General features: G+C 36.2%; 1 protein-coding gene across 1 annotated transcript in view; it reads left to right on the top strand.

Annotated features, from left to right (window-relative positions):
- The window catches only part of LOC106876318 (sodium/glucose cotransporter 4), a 151,037-nt gene that overhangs the window by 101,557 nt on the left and 30,744 nt on the right, over window positions 1-18,736 (top strand). The window contains exons 8-9 of the mRNA XM_089345776.1: window positions 12,294-12,399; window positions 17,757-17,837. Coding sequence (XP_089201902.1) covers window positions 12,294-12,399; window positions 17,757-17,837 — 187 coding nt within the window. The remainder of the gene's footprint in view (window positions 1-12,293; window positions 12,400-17,756; window positions 17,838-18,736) is intronic.

The following is an 18,736-nucleotide window of genomic DNA, read 5'->3' as shown; positions in this document are numbered from 1 at the left end:
TTTGTGTGGGAGGAGTATCATCATGTTTTGTATACTAAATTTTTAACTTGTCTTAATGTATAAGTAATTGTTTTTATCCTATGAGGTGGTATCAAAAGCTTCCTGGACTTAGGTAAATAATTCATTTCTTATTAAACATAAATTTTAACATCATCTTCTTCAAAATAGACACCTTGTACAGCAGTATACTGGTCCAGCATTCCTGCCACTTTTGGAATCCGGCCTGGAAGTCGTTTTCTGTAAGCAAGTTAAGGACCTTCTGTGATTCACTCTTGATCTCGATAACGGTGTTAAAACGGTGACCTTTGAGCTGCATTTTCATGTTAGAGAAGAGATGGAAGTCTGGTGAATAGGGCATGCATGAAAGTGATACCATGTTATCTTTGGCGAGAAACTCACGAGTGAGGAGAGCTCAGTGACAGGATGCATTTTCATCATGAAGAATCCAGTTCTTTGCAGATGTTAGGGTTGCTTGCACAGACCTATGCAGCAGACCAACAACATCAGTGATGCCGTTGATTGTTCTCTGATGATCCTCATACACAAGCTGATGAATTTTCTCCACATTTCCAGGGGTGATCCTCATGGCAGATCTTCCAAATCGCTCATTGTCTTCCAGATTGTTCAATGTCTTCCAAATCGCTCATTGTCTTCCAGGGACACTCTTTTGCATTTGAGGCACCCGTGCCACTTGAAATGTTACATAAGACCCATTGCCTCATCGCTGTAATCTTACCAAAGCATGTCTCTGTAGCACACTTCCCAAGTTTAACACAAAATTTCACATTGGCTCTTTGTTCCAACTTCCTGTCTATGACAAAAATCGCAAACTACAGAGTATGTGTGATCACAAAAACAAATTTCACAACTTGCGAAGTAAACACAGCGATGTCACTCAGCACACTGTCTCCTGAAGGTCACTGCTAGCTCTCAGTGAGTATGCAATCATGTGCTGCCATCTGCTGGCATACTACAGAACTAGTCTGGGAACATTTTGATACCACCTCATATATCTCAATACCTTATTTATTACACACTCACACACACATATATCTACATAGATACTTACATACATACATACATACATACATACATACATACATACATATATATAAATAAAAATATACATACATGCACACACATATGCATACATATATACACACACAAATATATACATACACACACACACATATATATACACACACATGCACATACATATACATACACATATGTATATCCTCACACTTTTGTATGGGCCTTTCAGCCAATAAATGATTATTATTATTATTATTATTATTACTATTATTATTATTATGATAATGATGATTGGGATGATCGATAATCAGATTCATTTTCTGGCACTTTATGCTCAGTTATTCCAAGGCCAACTTCACCTTTCATTCCACCCCTTTGGAGTCAAATGAAGTAAACTAATAATATACCCAAATTGCAGGCCTTTCACATAAATTGTGAACATTATTAATCATTATTAGACGTGTGTTTGCTATAATCAAGAGACCACCAAACAAAGTACTTTTCAATATCTAGCAGTATCCCTTTATATATGAGATCAAATGCTTGTAGAATTGCTTGCTTGGGTCAATAAGAAATGCACCAATCAAATCCTTGGTTGATTTATTTAGTGATATTTGATCTCATATCAATGTTGTGAATATTTTTTGGATGGCCAAATTGGTAAGTATAGCAGATAAAATGTCTGCCAATATTTGGTTGGTTACTTCCTTTTAACTGATTGAAGTCAAATCTCACTAAAAGCGACTTTGCCATCTTTCTTTTTGGAGGGTTTATAAAATATCTATCAGTCAAGTACTGGATTGGAGTCTTTGTAATTGTCTATACACTTGCTTCTAATAAACTGTGCCCTTACACCTGTTAGAAATCGTTAGTTCATGAAAATGTGCTAAAATAAGGGTAAAAGAATTATTTTAGTGAAAATTTATATTATATAATTTATTATTATTATTATTTTTATTTAAGGCAGTGAGCTGGCAGAACCGTTAGCATGCTGGACGAAATGCTTAGTTCAAATTCCGCTGAGGTCAGCTTTGCCTTTCATCCCTTCAGGGTCGATTAAATAAGCACCAGTTGAACACTGGGGTCAATGTAATCAACTCATACGCTCCCCAAAATTTGTTCCCTTGTGGCGAAATTTGAAACTATTATTATTATCATTATTATTATTATTATTATTATTATTATTATTATTATTAAAGTAGTGAGTTGACAGAACTTAGCATGTTGGACGAAATGCTTAGCTGTATTTTGCTCATCACTATGTTTTGAGTTCAAATTCTGCTGCGGTTGACTTTGCCTTTCATCCTTTCGGGGTCGATAGAATAAGTACTCGTTGAATGCTGGGGTTGATGTAATTGACTCATCCACACCTCCCCCAAGCTGCCCTTGTGACAAAAATTTCAAAATAATAATTATTATTATTAATAAGGTAATGAGCTGGCAGAATTGTTAGCTAGCCGGGCAACATACTTAGCAGTATTTCATTCATCTTTACGTTCTCAGTTCACATTACACCATGGTTGACTTTGCCTTTCTTCCTTTCAAGGTCAATAAATAAAATACCAGTGAAACACTGGCGTTGATGTAATCGACTAGTCCCCTCCTGCAAAACTACTGGCCTTGTGCTGAAATTTAAAATCATTATTATTATTGTTAAGGTGGTGAGTTGGCAAAATTGTTCGCATGCTGGGTGGATATGCTTAGTGGCATTTCATCTGTCCTTATGTTCTGAGTTCAAGTTCTGCTGAGGTTGACTTTACCTTTCATTCATTTGGGGTTGACAAATTAAGTACCAGTGAAACACTGGGGTCAATCTAATTAACTAGTCTCCTCCCCTAAAATTTCAGGCCTTCAGCCTATAGTAGAAAGGATGATTATTATTTTTTTTTTACTTTTAATTTGCTTGTTTGTTACAAAGATTTACCAAAACGCACCCAGTGTGAGAGAGAGAGCGGTGCATGCCATCAAAGTGACATGAGGTAAAATATACAAAGCTCAGTATATCCATCATGACTACCTGTCTGATAAGGGTACACCAGGCACATGCATCACAACCATATGTGCATGACATAATGATTTCATATCAAGATAAACTGTGCATGATCTTGCAGGTGGGACCCAGTTAGAATTTTCTTCAGGTTGAGTAGCCCATCCCACTCAAAAGGTCCCTGAATAAGGGTTTAGGGATGATGAACAAAATACCTATGTTTCCAAAGTTGAATTATCCAAACCCCGAAGAATTCCTCACAACACATTGCTATGATGCTCCCCCACTACTTCTGCTTGTGATCAGAGATGCGCATATCATCAGCCGCCAAGGGACATGCTCAGCTGGTTAAAGTCAAGCAACTGACAAGCAAATCTGTGGTATTGGGCAGAATATTTGCTGTAGCCCATCTTTTATGCCAAGACATACACTTCTCAGAGCTCAGTTTTACTTACCCTGGTTGATTCTGTAAGAGCAGTCAGCAACTTGTTGTCAGATGTCTCACAGGCTCTCTTACTGCAAACTAAAAGCTTTGGTACTTGGATGTTAAGTCATCATAAAAGACACTGAATGCCCAAGTGCCAATCTCAAAGTCCTAGCTGTCCTCAATAGAGTAGGTTTTTAGGCCTGCTCTGCCCTCATGTCAATTCCAATTTCCCTGATATTTCTCAAACATGATTGTTAGTGCTCCAAGTGCCCCTACAACTACTAGGATAATAGTTACTCACCTCATTGCCCACATGGGAAATATAAAATTATGTATGTATGTATGCTACATCAGTTTTGCTTTGTTCTGTGTGGAGGGTTTAGTTTTTTGTTATTGCTTTAGTGTTTCAACCATTTGTTGCATCAATATGTGGCAGTGTTATTTGTGCTATTTTGTTTGTGTCTTGAATGAGCTGTGTGAATTCTGTCATAATTATGAGAATGTTGGAATAAATGTCTTGCAGGATTTTCTCTGGGTCTTTGCATACTGAGTTTAAATCCTGTGAAGGTCAACTTTACTTTTCAACCATCAGGGATTTGTGTCTTGATTAGAAACCATTATTATTGCCAAAATTGACTTTGCCTTTCATCCTTTCTGGGTTGATAAAATAAGTACTAGCTGAGCACTGAAGTCGAAGTAAAAGGCTTATCCCCTCCCCTCAAATTGCTGGTCTTGTGCCAAAATTTGAAATCATTATTATTGAGGCAACAAGTTGGCAGAATCATTAACACACCGGGCAAAATGCTTAGTGGCATTTCATGTGTTTATGTTCTAAGAGTTCAAATTCTGCCGAGGTTAACCTTGTCTTTCATCCTTTTGAGAACAATAAAATAAATACCAGTTGAGCATTGAGGTTGATATAATCAACTTAGCCCCCTCCCAGAATTGCTGGCCTTGTACCAAAATGTGAATTATTATTTTTATTATCATTAAGGTGGTGAGCTGCCAGAATCATTAGCACACCGGGCGAAATGCTCAGCAGTATTTCATCTGCTACATTCTGAGTTCAAATTCCGCCAAGGTTGACTTTGCTTTTCATCCTTTCGGGGCCGATAAATTAAGTATCAGTGAAACACTGGGATAAATGTAATCAATTAACCCCCTCCACCAAATTTCAGGTCTTGTGCCTATAGAAGAAAGGATTATTATTATTATTATTATTATTAAGTTAGAGAGCAGCACATGCCATCAAAGTGACACTGGAGTACAAATATACAATGTCCATCATGACTACCCACCTGATAAGGGTACACCAGGCCCATGCATCACAACCATATGTGCATGATATGGTGATCCCATATCAAGATAAACACTGCATGACCTAGCAGATGGGAATTTTCTTCAGTTCGAGTAGCCCATCCTGCTCAAAAGGTCCCTGAATAAGGTTTGTTTAAGGATGACAAATGAAATCCCCTATGTTTCAAGAGGTGAATTATTCAAGTACCAAAGAATTCCTTTCAACACATGGCTATGATGCTCCCCCACTACTCTACTCTTACTTGTTCTGAGTTCAAATTCCACCAAGGTCGACTTTGCCTTTCATCCTTTCTGGGTCAATAAAATAAGTACCAGTTACACACTGGGATTGATATAGCCGACTAGCTCCCTACCCAACAAAATTTCAGGCTTTGTGCCTATAGTAGAAAGGATCATTATTAATATGAAGGCAGTGAGCTGGCAGAATAATTAGCATGTTGGGCGAAATGCTTAGCGGTATTTCGTCCATCCTTACATGCTGAGTTCAAATTCCGCTGAGGTCGACTTTACCTTTCATCCTTTTGAGGTCAATAAATTAAGTACCAGTGAAATACTGGGGTCATTGTAATTAACTAGTCCTCTCCCACCAAAATTTCAGACCTTGTGTCTGTAGTAGAAAGGATTATTATTATTATTATTAAGGTGGCGAGCTGGCAGACTTGTTAGCGGCATTTCGTCAGTCTTTATGTTCTGGGTTCAAATTCCGCCTTTCATTCTTTTGGTGAGGGGGGGGGGGGGTGTCGATAACATAAGTACCAGTTAAGTGCTGGGGGTGATGTAATCAATTTATTCTCTCCCCTGAAATTTCAGGCCTTGCGCCTATAGTAGAAAAGATTATTATTATTATTGAGTGAAAGAGCAGTGCATGCTATCAAAGTGACACTGGAGTAAGATATATGGAGCCCAGTATACCCATCATGACTACCCGTCTGATAAGGGTACACCAAATACATGCATCACAAGCACATATGTGCAACATGATGATCTCATATCAAGGTAAACAGCGCATGATCTTGCAGGTGGGACCCAGTTAGAATTTTCTTCAGGTCGAGTGGCCCATCCAACTCAAATGGTCCTTGAATAAGAGTTGTTTACGGATGTTGAACGAAACACCCATGTTTCCAAAGTTGAATTATCCAAATCCCAAAGAATTCCTTTCAACACATGGCTGTGATGCTCCCCCACTACTCCAGCTCATGATCAGAGATGCACATATCATCAGCCACTAAGGGACATGCTCAACTGGTTAAGGTCAAATAACTGACAAAGCAAACCTGTGGTATTGAGCAGAATATTTGCTGTAGCCCAACTTTTATTCCAAGACAAAACAATGTACATGAGAGCCACTGCCTGCTCCTGCATCAGGGTATTTATTATTATTATTATTATCATCATTATTATTATTTGTGCTGTTCTTGATATTATTTACTTAAGACTTTACTAATACATTTATTAAATCTGTCAGTGTTTTCTTCCTTTTTTTCCTTTACCCAATATATTTTGTTTACTTTCATAATGAAAGTATTTGTTAGATTATAATTCTTTTGTTTTTAATTTTATTAAATAATATTCATTTACTTCACTGGCTCAGAGTATAATTGTTTGAAATTCTTTCAGCTTGAATACAAAGCCAACATTTGGCATCTATTTTAAATTGGGTTAACGAGTCATTATTAAATAATTTTAAAATTTGATTTTTTCTTTTTCCTTTGTACTGTGAGGTCTTTTGTGGTTTGATCTGTAGCCACAGTTTTAATTATTGCTCAAAAAACATTTGAGTTGGTGGTGGTGGTGGTGGTTATAATACTGGAAAGTAAAAGCATTTTTAAAAGATTATTTCTTTTCCAAGAATTGGCAGTGGTGTGACTAGGTAGTTAAGAACTTTGCTTAGGTGGTTAAGAACTTAGGTGATGAAGAACTTTGCTTCACACCCATATGATTCCAGGATGAATTCCACTGCATGGTACCTTATGTAAGTATGTTTAATTATGGGCATGGGTTGACTAGTACTTTGTGATCAAACTGTGGCACATGATAAAATCTGCAAAAGCCCATCATGTGTGTGTGTTTGTTGGTGGGTGGCTAAGTGGTTAAAATGTCCAACTTGTGATCCATAGTTCATGGGTTTAAGTTCTTGTGCAAGGCACTCAGTTTCATCTTGCTACAGCCTACTCAGCTATGAGTTCTAGCTAGGCAATAATGCAGCTCTCTCTCTCTCTCTCTCTCTCCCCCCCCTGCTTTCTAGATGCACTGCAGGGTCAAGAGAGAGTGGGAGAGACATATTTATGTGTGCACACACGGATATGTGTGCTTGTCTTTGTCAACAAATAAAGTTAAATAGAAATAGTAACTAACAGAAATAAGCAATATGAACAGCCCCAAAAAGTTGAACCCAGCATTGTTGCAGCTCAGTGACTGAAGCTTGTAAAAATGATACTTTCACCTTTCACAGATAGAAAATTACTCCTATCAGTACTTCCTCCCAAGTTTTATGAAGAAAAAAAAAAAGAAAATATATATGCCTTGTGAAACTTTATATTAGGTTGTCAAGTATGAAATTTGTAGTAAGGTATATGGTAAACTTTGACAGCTGCTCATTTTGTGCCATTATTATATCTTGACAATCTTTATTTTTGTTAGAAAGCTGACACATCTATTTCTTTATTCTAACTCATTTTGCACTTTATAAAGTATTTATAAATCGAGTTTTGCTACAGAGATGGATAAGTCGGAAATTCGTATAGTTTTGAAATATGAGTTCTTTCTTCAAAATACAGCATCACAGACAGCTCTATTTCTTTTATTTAGGCACATGGCCTTTATAAAGAGGGGACACCACAAAGACAGACAAAACAAGACATTGGGGGTACATATAAATACATATCAGATGAATTATGAATATGATGAAGATGAGGATGAAATGACTTACTTGCCCCACCAAAGCAAGTAATTTCATTTTACTGTTTTTTAAATTACAGTTTTACTTTACCATCTTGTGTCTTTTTCTTTAATACAAAATTACAACAAATGCTGCATTATATCGTCAAAAATTACAACAGGCAGCAGCTCATCATATCTATACTGAAGTGGTGTTATTTCAACTCTTTTTTTTTCCAAATAGTTCAACTAACCTCTCCCCTCTTTCTCTTTCCAACAGCACACCCTTTTTACCTTCATGGTTTTCCATTTTCACTCTGATAATATTTTTCATTTTTGTTACTCTCTTTTCAATTTACTCATATACTATGAGGCTTCTTTAGTTTCTCCCTGTAGGTATTGTTCTCTGATATCCTTCACCACTCTCTTCGTCCATCATAAATGTCTCTGTCTCTAATTCACTGTCTCTTTTGTTTCCTTCCTTCTTTCGTAGTACCTTCTTTCTTGCTAGTCAAAGGCGATGGTTCGTGCGTTCACACTTCACTTGATTTTTCATTTGGTTTTCCATTTTTATCTCTTTTCTTTCTTGTTCTCCTCTTTGTTTGTCTTTCTTTTTTTCTCCTTGGGGATTTTCGGTGGTGATTCTAAGTTCTTTTTTCTTTTCACCACCGTAAATTGCTCCTCCATTTTCTCCTCCTCTGCAGCTGTACTCTTTTCTTCTTGAATTTCTTTTTCTGTTATTTCCTCCTCATGTTTCTGGGGACACTTGGCCTTCATGTGTCCCCTTACTCCACACAAAAAACATATTGAAGGTCTACCCTCCACAACAATCCTCAATCTAGTCTCATCTGGCAAAACCAGCTCTTCCACAATCTTATGGAGGTCTGGCAGGCTTATATAGGCTGTTACCTCTATCCCCACCAGTTTACCTCCATAGTTTTGGACATTTTCAAAATTTCTGCATCTTCTTTTGTATGGTAGAGGATGGCTGCCACCAGCCATGCCTTATCAATTTCAGTGGGCACTCTACCTATCCTTACTCTGGCCGCATGTTTGCCACAGTAAGAAGGTAGTAGTGCCCACTCAGCTGATCTCAAGGCCACAGTGGAGTATTTCTTTGCTTCATTTTCATTTACAAAGTGCACCTCCACCGTGCCAAATTTCCGTCTTATGGTGTAGAATGTGGTAAAGTCCTTCACCTCTCTCAAACACCCCTCAACTGCTTCCACCGCTGCTATTTCTACTTTCTTTGTTGCTATGTTTAATGTTCTCTAGAAAATAGTTCTTTTCTCAGTATTCTCAATGACTTCCTTGGGTGGCCTCAACCTAAAACAGTTTCCCTCCTCCTTCAATAAGTCGTTATACTTCTTGAAATTCTTGTCTTTAACTTCTATTTCACGGACTTGCAGTAGCTCCGCTGACAAGCTTTTGCCAGTCACTGCAGCATAACTTCCCACTTGCACTGGTCTATTATTCATTACTTCACTCATAAATGGGGAAGACAAATAAAAATTCCAACAAATTCAACAAACAATGCAACAATACAGGAAATAACAGGTTAACAATTACAGTATTCTCATTTCAACTCACTGAAATACAACAACAGACAGCTCAGAATATTAATGGAATATTTCATTCTAATGTTATTACACAGCAGGCAGTATCAAATTGGTTTTCAGAATTTTGTTATGGTAACTTTGACTGCACAAATGAGCAATGTGGTCGACCAGAAACAAAGGTGGAAAATGACAAACTGAATGCTACCATCGAGTCAGCTCCATCTCAAAGTGCCCATGAATTATCCTTGTTTGCTGTTAGCAAGCAAACAATATTGACTCCCCTAGTTCAAATCGGTAAAGTGAAAAAGTTGGATAAGTGGGTTCCACATGAACTTAATGAAAATCAGAAACAGCAACGTTTGGAAGCCTGCATTATGCTACTTTCTCATCACAAAAATGAATCATTTTGGAATCGAATTGTAACATGTGATGAAAAATGGATCCAATACAACAACCGTAAACATTCAGCACAATGATTGGACAAAGATGAGCTACCAAAACACAGTCCAAAGAGCAAAATTCATCAAAAGAAGCTGATGGTGTGTGTTTGGTTGTCCGGCACAGGTGTGATCCATTATGATTTCATTAAACCTGGCTCATCAATCACAGCTGAAGTACACCATAGCCAACTGGACCAAATGATGCTGAAACTTATGAAAAAAAAAACAGCCTGGATTAGTCAACAGATCTACTCCTATTTTATTGCAAGACAACACCAGACCACACATTGCAAAAATGACAATGGCAAAACTACAGGAGCTGGAGTTGGAAGTTCTCCATCATCCACCATATTCACCTGATCTTACCCCCACTGACTGCCACTTCTTCCAGAATTTGGATAACTTTTTGATAGGAAAAAGATTTAATTACGACGATGCTGTAAAACAGGCCTTTCAAGATTTTATTGACTCTAAATTGCTAGGCTTTTACAGTTCTGGCTGGGTTGGACAAGCTACCGCTAAAATGGCAAGTATATTGACAATATAGGTGCATACTTTGATGAATAAAACTATTCTTTGTGCTTATAAGACATTAACAAACTTTTTTTCTTTTCTACAAATTTCATACTTGACGACCTAATATATGTATGTATGTATGTATGTATGTATGTATGTATGTATATATACTTGCTTGCTCATGGAGGAAGTGGAGAGTGCTCTTGGCCATTGTAAGCCCTCTGACTGGTGAGGCTGATATAATTAGTCATCAGCAGCTGCAGGAGCAGTATCATTTACTTGCCAGTATCCATCAGGTCCAAAGACTATGTTGAGTTCCAATGTTTGCTTTGGCATAGCTTCTGTGGCTGGGTGCCTTTCCTAAATGCCAACCATTTTACAGCATACTTTAGGTGCTTTTTAATGACACCAATACTGGTTAGGTTTGCTAAGCAGTTTGCAATATTAAGAATCCCTTTGAGTGAGAGGAGCAGCTTCATGTTATGGGAAGAAGGGTTAAAAAGTGATAGAAGGTACCAGAACAAAACAGATTTCTTGCTGTTGAGGATTTACAAGAGGGGTGAGAGTGGTCATAATGAAGTGGAAAGAGATTAGAATTGTGATAAGATATATCAGCTAGGACTTGAAGATATGAGATGAATAGGAGTAGGGACAGGAGAACAGGAAGTGTGTGTGTGTGTAGAGGTTGCAAGAATGTATCTCGAGTGAGAAATAGTTAAACAATTGGTGAGAGAACTGGATGAATAACGAGTGTTGAGGGATATGTAGGGAAGTGTAAATGACGACTTGTGTAAGGCCTAGTGTGTTAGACACTGTATGACTGATAAGAGGAGACCAGACAGATGAGTTAGGTAGGAGTGCCATTGTAGAGGTGCACACAAGCACACACACATGACTGTCTTTCACACAATTTCTGTTGATCCAAGGCTATAATGGTAGAAAGCACTTGCCTAAAGTATTGTTCAATATGATTGAATCTATACATATATGGTTGTGATGTAAATTTCTTAACCACAAAGCCATGCCTGCTTCAAAAAGAAAGTCAGTAGGACCGATCAATTTTTGGTGGTTTCCTCTAATCACTGAACGTTAAAGCTTTTTAATCTGTCTATCTACACTGATATGTGGAAATTAAATAGTAATAACAATATATATGTATATCCTTCAAGTGTTATTTCTTCTTCTTGAAAATTTACCTCTCTTCTTTCTTTGTTAATACAGATATACTGATAAACAATATCCTTGCAATACAGATTATGGGGAATGTTATATTGATGGTTTCTTTTAGTTTGTTTCATTATCAAAATCGAGACTAACAGAGAGGATAATATATGTTTAGAACAATTTTGAATTTAAAAAAAATGTTTGTTTTATTTTTCCATTTTATTATTATGCTTAATAAGCATGAAAGATTTGCCATTCTATTGTGATATTTTATGCCTACAATCATACACTTGTTTTACTTGAAAACCCTTCAAAAATTCCTCCAGATTTGATATACTAAAAAAAATTGTTTTATTGTGGATACTAATTCTAAAACTTATATTTGTCTTGTGTGTTCTTTTTTTTTTATATTTTTTTTAAAACAGTATTGGAAGTCAAAAATAATTTTCATTTTATTTTACATTATACGAAAATTATGGGTAGAATGCCCAAGTATATAATAAACTAGTGAAGTGCTGGTCATTGTTTTATGGGTTTATGAGTGCATGCATAGCCTTTTCGTCCCAGGGAAACTTACTTAAAACTCTGCTTGCTGCAAAATTTCATGATTAATTTTAATTATCAAACAATGATAATAATTGTTGCTATGTTGTTGTTGTAACCGGTAGCAATATATGACAGCAGTTAGGTTAAATAATGTTTATTAGTTTTAACTTAATCTTGTATAATATCAATGAAAGAGAGGTCAAATCATCTCGAGATAGTTACTGAGGCAAATGATGTTACTCAGTGAAGAATACTCAAATCTTTTTAAAGTAAAATTTTACAGAATAACAACAAAATACTTGAAACACTTAGCCATTTTGTATTTTTTAAAAATTATGTATTTGTTGTGATAAATGTTTTTAGTTAATTTTATTTTGCTTAAACATTGATGTAGATGTTTTGAACTCCTAAGTTCACTATTATAGGCTGACCTTTATGCTGGAGCACTCTTTATAAAACAAGCTTTGAACTGGGACTTGTACCTATCATTGCTTCTGATTTTGGTAATTTCATCAATATTTACCATTAGTGGTAAGTTATGTCTACTTAATCTTTCGTCATCATCATTGCCATCATCATCATCATTGTCATCATCAGCATTGTTGTTGTCGAGCTCAACATCAACAGTGATGTTGTTTGCTGTTTAGTCACAGGTCAATCTGGATTAAGCAGACCTATGATCAGAGGCTTTCCAGCTGTGACCACTCCGTTTTATTGTGTATCAGGGACTACATGGTACATGTCCTTCAATTTTCAAGATGGAAAGGTGTGATTCAAAGGAATTTGGTAACAAATTCTAGCAGGTTAAATGACTTAGCATCGGCTCTCTTGTCAGCAGTAATGTTAGTGTTTGGCCCCAGGTCAACCCTGATTCAGTAAACCTATGATTAAAGGCATTCTAGCCATTATCATCACATGTGTATATATCGGAGACTAAGTTACCCTTTCTTTTTTTTTTCTTTTAAAACAGTAGGATGTGGTTTGAGGGAGATTTTGCTGTTATTTCTAGCAGGTTCAGTAATCATACAGAGGCTCCCTCATTGGCTTGTCAGTTGTAATGAAGTTATTATCAATGATATAGTTATTATTATTGTCTGAAATTTGATTATCATCATCCTAAGTAATTTGTCAGAAGATTGTCAAGTATATTGTGCTGCTTTTAGTCAAGTGCAATAGTTCTCAACCTCTTGCTCACTCTATATTCAAATTTACCCCCCACACAAATAACTAAAAGAAGGAACTTTGAAACTTACTATTTATTTTATTTACTGTGATCCTTGAGATGGGTATTTTTCTTCTAAATTCATAATATTAAGTACTTAATTCTCATTTCACCCTTTTTTGCATACATCCAGTATATCTCTTCCTTTATTATTCAATGAACTAAACTCAATTTCAACTATATACAGTGTTAGAAAACAGACAATTATTTTGGCCATTTCGGTCTATAATCTTGGATATAGTGCTTTACAGTCTTTTAATGACTAGAATTCAGTCTTTCCTACTTTATAACGAATGTATTTTGAGTTACCTTTGCATCGTAATTCAATTAATTCTTCTTGAATTTCTTCTTCAGCTGAATGAACATCACAATTAAATGGGTCCAATCATCCATGGTTTTACTTCAAAAGAAAATAAATCAGAATGTTTTGTTCCCGTCGCTTTTAACAATTATAAGTGTCCAGGATATGTTTCAAGAGCCATTTTGTTAAGTGAAAAACGAATTTCTGCCAGCTCAAGCATGCTGTGAAATATTTTTTTAATGTAAATTTGCTTGAAAAATTTCTAATTTTTCAGTAAATGATTTCAAAATTAATTTTACACTCAATCAACAAATTAATTTTCCTTGAATTTCAAGTGATAACTCATTAAGCTTTTGAAATCTCCAAGATAGATAATATATATTCTTTTTGTTTTCTTATTTCTTTGTGAACATTTTCTTCACTTTCTAGAAAGTTAACAATGACATCCGAAAGTTTTATAAATCTTGCTAAGCAATCTCCTCTGGAGAGCCATCTGACGTCCATGTGTAAAAGAAGTTTCACATACCTGTTCGTTATGATCAGAACCAGATTTCTTGAATGTGTAATTGTATTTGCTAGTAGTTTGTTTTAAGTTTTTATTACTAGCTAAGTGAATAAGAACATGCCTGTGAACAATGCAATGATTCCAGGACATATTTTTTCTATGAAGCTGTTATGTCTTCAGACATTGAGGTACACCATCAGCTGCAATTAATATCGAATTTCCTAATGGAGTTTTTTCAGCAAACCAGAATATAGAAATAGATTCCCCAGTAGTGATAGTTTTTAGGCATTTGGCATATAATACATACATTTCTTTGATTTCACTCCTCATTGGAAAAATGTACACACATCTATATGAAAGGTCTTGTTATTGACAATTGTTACACAGAAACCTCAAATGAAAAACAAGCTTTGTTTGGCCTTTCATCCAGTTAGTCTTTGTTCATTGACATTTCATCAATTTGTTTTCAAACTGAATTGCTGCATAATGGTAAGCTTTTAAAGATATCTGAAGGATTTTTATACATTATAGTAGGTTTTCTGACCTTCTCAGTAATTGCATGACTCCAGCTGCTTTTGCAATCTTGTAATGCAGCAAAAAGAATCAGCCAGATCTTTATGTCCTTTCTCACCACTTCGTCCTACATCTTCCTGGGTCTACCTCTTCCACATGTTCCCTCTACAATTAGAGATTGAATATCTTGTGTAACTGTCTTCATTCATATGTGTTACGTGACTGCACAAATGCAGCCTTCTCCCTTGCACCCTACATCTGATGCCTTGTATACCAAGTTTTTCTCTCAAATCATTTATACTCTGTCATATATGCACAGTGATCTTACCGAACTCATTCTCAAGAAGTAGGCCAGTCTTGCTTGCATCCTTTGCTTTAAGCTTTGCAGCATTTTACATTTACATATGTATTAGTACTCCTTGTTAATGAATTTCAAGAGAGACGATTGCACTGGTTTGGACATGTGGTGAGAATGAATGAGGATAGCTGCGTGAAAAAGTGCCACTCCCTAACAGTTGAGGGAACCCGTGGAAGAGGTAGGCCCAGGAAGACCTGGGCTGAGGTGGTGAGGCAAGACCTTCGAACATTGGGCCTCACCGAGGCGATGACTACTGACCGAGACCTTTGGAAATGTGCTGTGCGTGAGAAGACCCGGCAAGCTAAGTGAGATCGTTGCCAGTGCACCTGGACTGGCTCTTGTGCGGGTGGCACATAAGATGTACCATCCTGAGCGTGACCATTGCCAGTACCGCCTGACTGGCCTTGTAGGGTTTTCGAGCGAGATCGTTGCCAGTGCCCCTGGACTGGCTCCTGTGCGGGTGGCACATAAAAGACACCATTTTGAGCGTGGCCGTTTTCGTGCGGGTGACACGTAAAAGCACCCACTACACTCTCTGAGTGGTTGGCGTTAGGAAGGGCATCCAGCTGTAGAAACTCTGCCAAATTAGATTGGAGCCTGGTGTAGCCATCCGGTTGCACCAGTCCTCAGTCAAATCGTCCAACCCATGCTAGCATGGAAAGCGGACGTTAAACGATGATGATGATGAAGTAAGAAAACATGCAAAGTTATTTTATTTTTAGGAAGCAAAAGGACTAATTGACTGATTAAAGCACCATTCGAGCATAATTGTTGCCAGTGCCACCTGACTGGCGCCCATGCCAGTAGAACGTAAAAAGCACCATTCAAGCGTGTTCAGTGCCAGTGCCGGCTGACTGGTCCCATGCTAGTGGCACCTAAAAAAACACCTTTCAAGCATGGTCATTGCCAGTGCTGACTGACTGGCTCCCATGCCAGTGGCATGTAAAAAGCACCATTCAAGTGTGGTCAATGCCAGAACCGCCAGACTGGCCCTCATGCCAGTGGCACATAAAAAGCACCCACTACACTCTCGGAGTGATTGACATTAAGAAGGGCGTCCAGCTGTAGAAACTTTGCCAGATCGGATTAGAGCCTGGTGCAGCCTTCTGGCTTACCAGCTCTCAGTCAAACCATCCAACCCATACCAGCATGGAAAGCGGACGTTAAACAACGATGATGATGATGATGATGGCTTGGAAAATGACTTTGAACAAAGGACAAACGTACAAATTAAATAACAATACAGCACTAAAAGAAAAATGATAAATAATACTAGCACAAAAGGTAACTCCTATTTTTGCATCTAATTAGGTAAGAACTGATCATTGAATGTGTACCATTATAGCATAGTTTGAACGACAACACTAGTCTGTTGCACTTCAGATTGGTCAATTCCCTTTAATATCATAAACTGCATAACATGTCCTTAAAAAGAGTGTTTCAAAATCTTGATGAGCAAGTTGAAAATAATTGAATTGTAATTGTTTCCTTAATAACTTCCCTGCCATCTTTTCACTCAAATTTCTTCCACTTTTGTTAAGAAACTCTGGTCTAGTGCAAAGGACATTTTTATGTAATGAAACTATGAAAATTCTTCTTCCTTCCTCTTTGTGTCTGCCATTTATTTTCATGGAATATCTGCTTTCACATGATATTCATGATTTTAAATAAATATTTAAAAAGAAATTGTCAACAAAGACTTGTCAATCACAAATTATTACTTATTTACATACATACACACATTCTTGTGTAGACAAAACTTTAATACACCATAATATAGATTATAGGTACCCCCCACACACACAGAGATCCTTTCTGCTTTAGTTTTAGCTCTTACGGTTTCTGCTATAATATTTTTCTTAGACTGTAATATTAATTGATTTCATTTTCTGTCAGTCTTATTCCTGTTGATAGGGCCAGCATTATTTTCTTGTAGATGAAAGAATCAGTAGAACATCTGATAAAATACTTTGAGGTATTCAGTTATCCCCCTTTAAATTTTGACCTCAAATCTCACAAAGTTCCACTTGGCTTTTCATTTTTCCGATGTCAATAAAATAAAGTACGAGTCAAATACTGGAGTTGATGCTTTCTTGTTACAATGCTATTTCTTGACTATCTTGTAATAGGTTCCAAATTTGCTAAAATGTAAGATTATGAAGTTTATCTATATTCAAGTTAATATAAACTGTTTATAGGGGCTCTGATGTCTTGTTAATTGTAATATAGTTTCTTTTGGAAGCTTTCTTGGAAAGAGAATGTATACGGTATCCTAAGAAGGTGTTCACTTCTTTCCAGTTTTGGTGTTTTTTTTTTCTGCATATTTATGGTAGTCAATTCTGTATATGTTTATAGTGAGGAAGGATAAAATCTCTTGAATGTTTGACAGAATAGTTTATGCAGTAAAAAGAGAAGAAAAAGAAGTTATGTTCTAAGGTTGCCGTAAGGGCATGAAATATTTTGCTTTCCTGTAAATATTAGCTATATCCAATTGGTGACTTAACTTTAGTTTTGATTATAATGTATATAATGTATTGACTCTGGTGCAAAGTACCTCAATCACTTTAAATTCTATTAATTATATTCAAATATAAGAGCAGTAGATTGGAAGAATCATTAGACTGTCAGACAATAATGCTTTGTGATTTTTTGCTCTGACTCTTCATTACATTCAGAGTTTAAATCCCACTGAAACCAACTTTGCCTTTTATCATTTTGGCATCACATCAAATATAAAATAATAAAATAATATGCCAGTAAGGTGCTGGGGAAATATAGCCAGCTATTCCCCTCTCCCCAAATTTCAAGTGGTGTTGTACCAATGTAAGAAATTATTATTATTGACCATTTTATTTGTTCCTGTACTGGTCATATGATTCTTTTAGTGCTAATTGTTAAATTTCTTAAAGTTACATTGCTATATGACATTGTTAAATATTTGTCTCCCCATCCAACATATTGTTAATATTTGTTTATATATTTTGTTAAGGTGGACTGACAGCTGTAATATGGACTGACTTCATGCAGTGTTTCATTATGCTCGCTGGTGCTATAGCCCTTATGATTTTAAGTAAGTACAACCAGTATATATTCATGTTTCTTTTTTTGTGACTTGTACTTGCATGTATTTAATTTGAATATAAACTGGAAACAGTGTCTCTATACTAGTGATAAGTATAAAAAAAAAACTATAGACAAAAATGATTTATCTAAATTACTGCAAGCATTGTGAGTGGTTTTCTTTTTTCTTTATAAGAAATGAAACTTAACACTTAGCTTCTACTCACATCATATCTGATTATGGGAGACCCTGACTTCTATCATGGTATATTCCGGTACTAGCTTAAAAACTGCACTGTGTGTGAACTTTTAAGTTAGCTCCTGTAGAGGGCTAATTGGGCCTGTGGCCCAAAACTAAAGAGAGCAATAATAATAAAGCATTTATTGTTACCCCACGAATATGGTATTACTTTGAATTCAGTTTAAATGAAAAAAAGTTCACAAATTTTTGCAGTTCTTTTAAAATTTGAATTTTCAACTGTTAGCATATAACAAATCCTCATTCAGACCTGATCCCAATGGTAAATGTTCAAGTACCAAATGAAGGGCAGATTTTCAATCCTGGGATGTCTATATAGAGCAAATGTAGACTGAGATACAGGGGTCCTAGACAGATCAAGCGACAACATTTCGTGTTTATAATTATAGCTATTACATATAATCATTAGGATTCACCAGCTCTTTTGTCTATACTCACAGGAGGTAAATTCAGCACTATAAATCCACTGAAACTTTGGTTAAATTTACACTGAACAACAAAATACTATGGCTTTTAGTTAAAGCTAGGTAAACTGAACTGTTAAGAGCTAAGTATTTTGTGGCATATAGAATAGAATATGTGCTGAAGTTATTCAATACCCTATATATATATATATATATATATATATATATATATATATATTTAGCCAG

This window comes from Octopus bimaculoides, chromosome 2 (genome assembly GCF_046866305.1).
Source record: "Octopus bimaculoides isolate indiv1 chromosome 2, ASM4686630v1, whole genome shotgun sequence".
Classification (NCBI taxonomy): Eukaryota; Metazoa; Mollusca; class Cephalopoda; order Octopoda; family Octopodidae; genus Octopus; species Octopus bimaculoides.
Note: the sequence above shows the minus strand (reverse complement) of the source record. Positions and strands in the feature narration are given on the sequence as shown.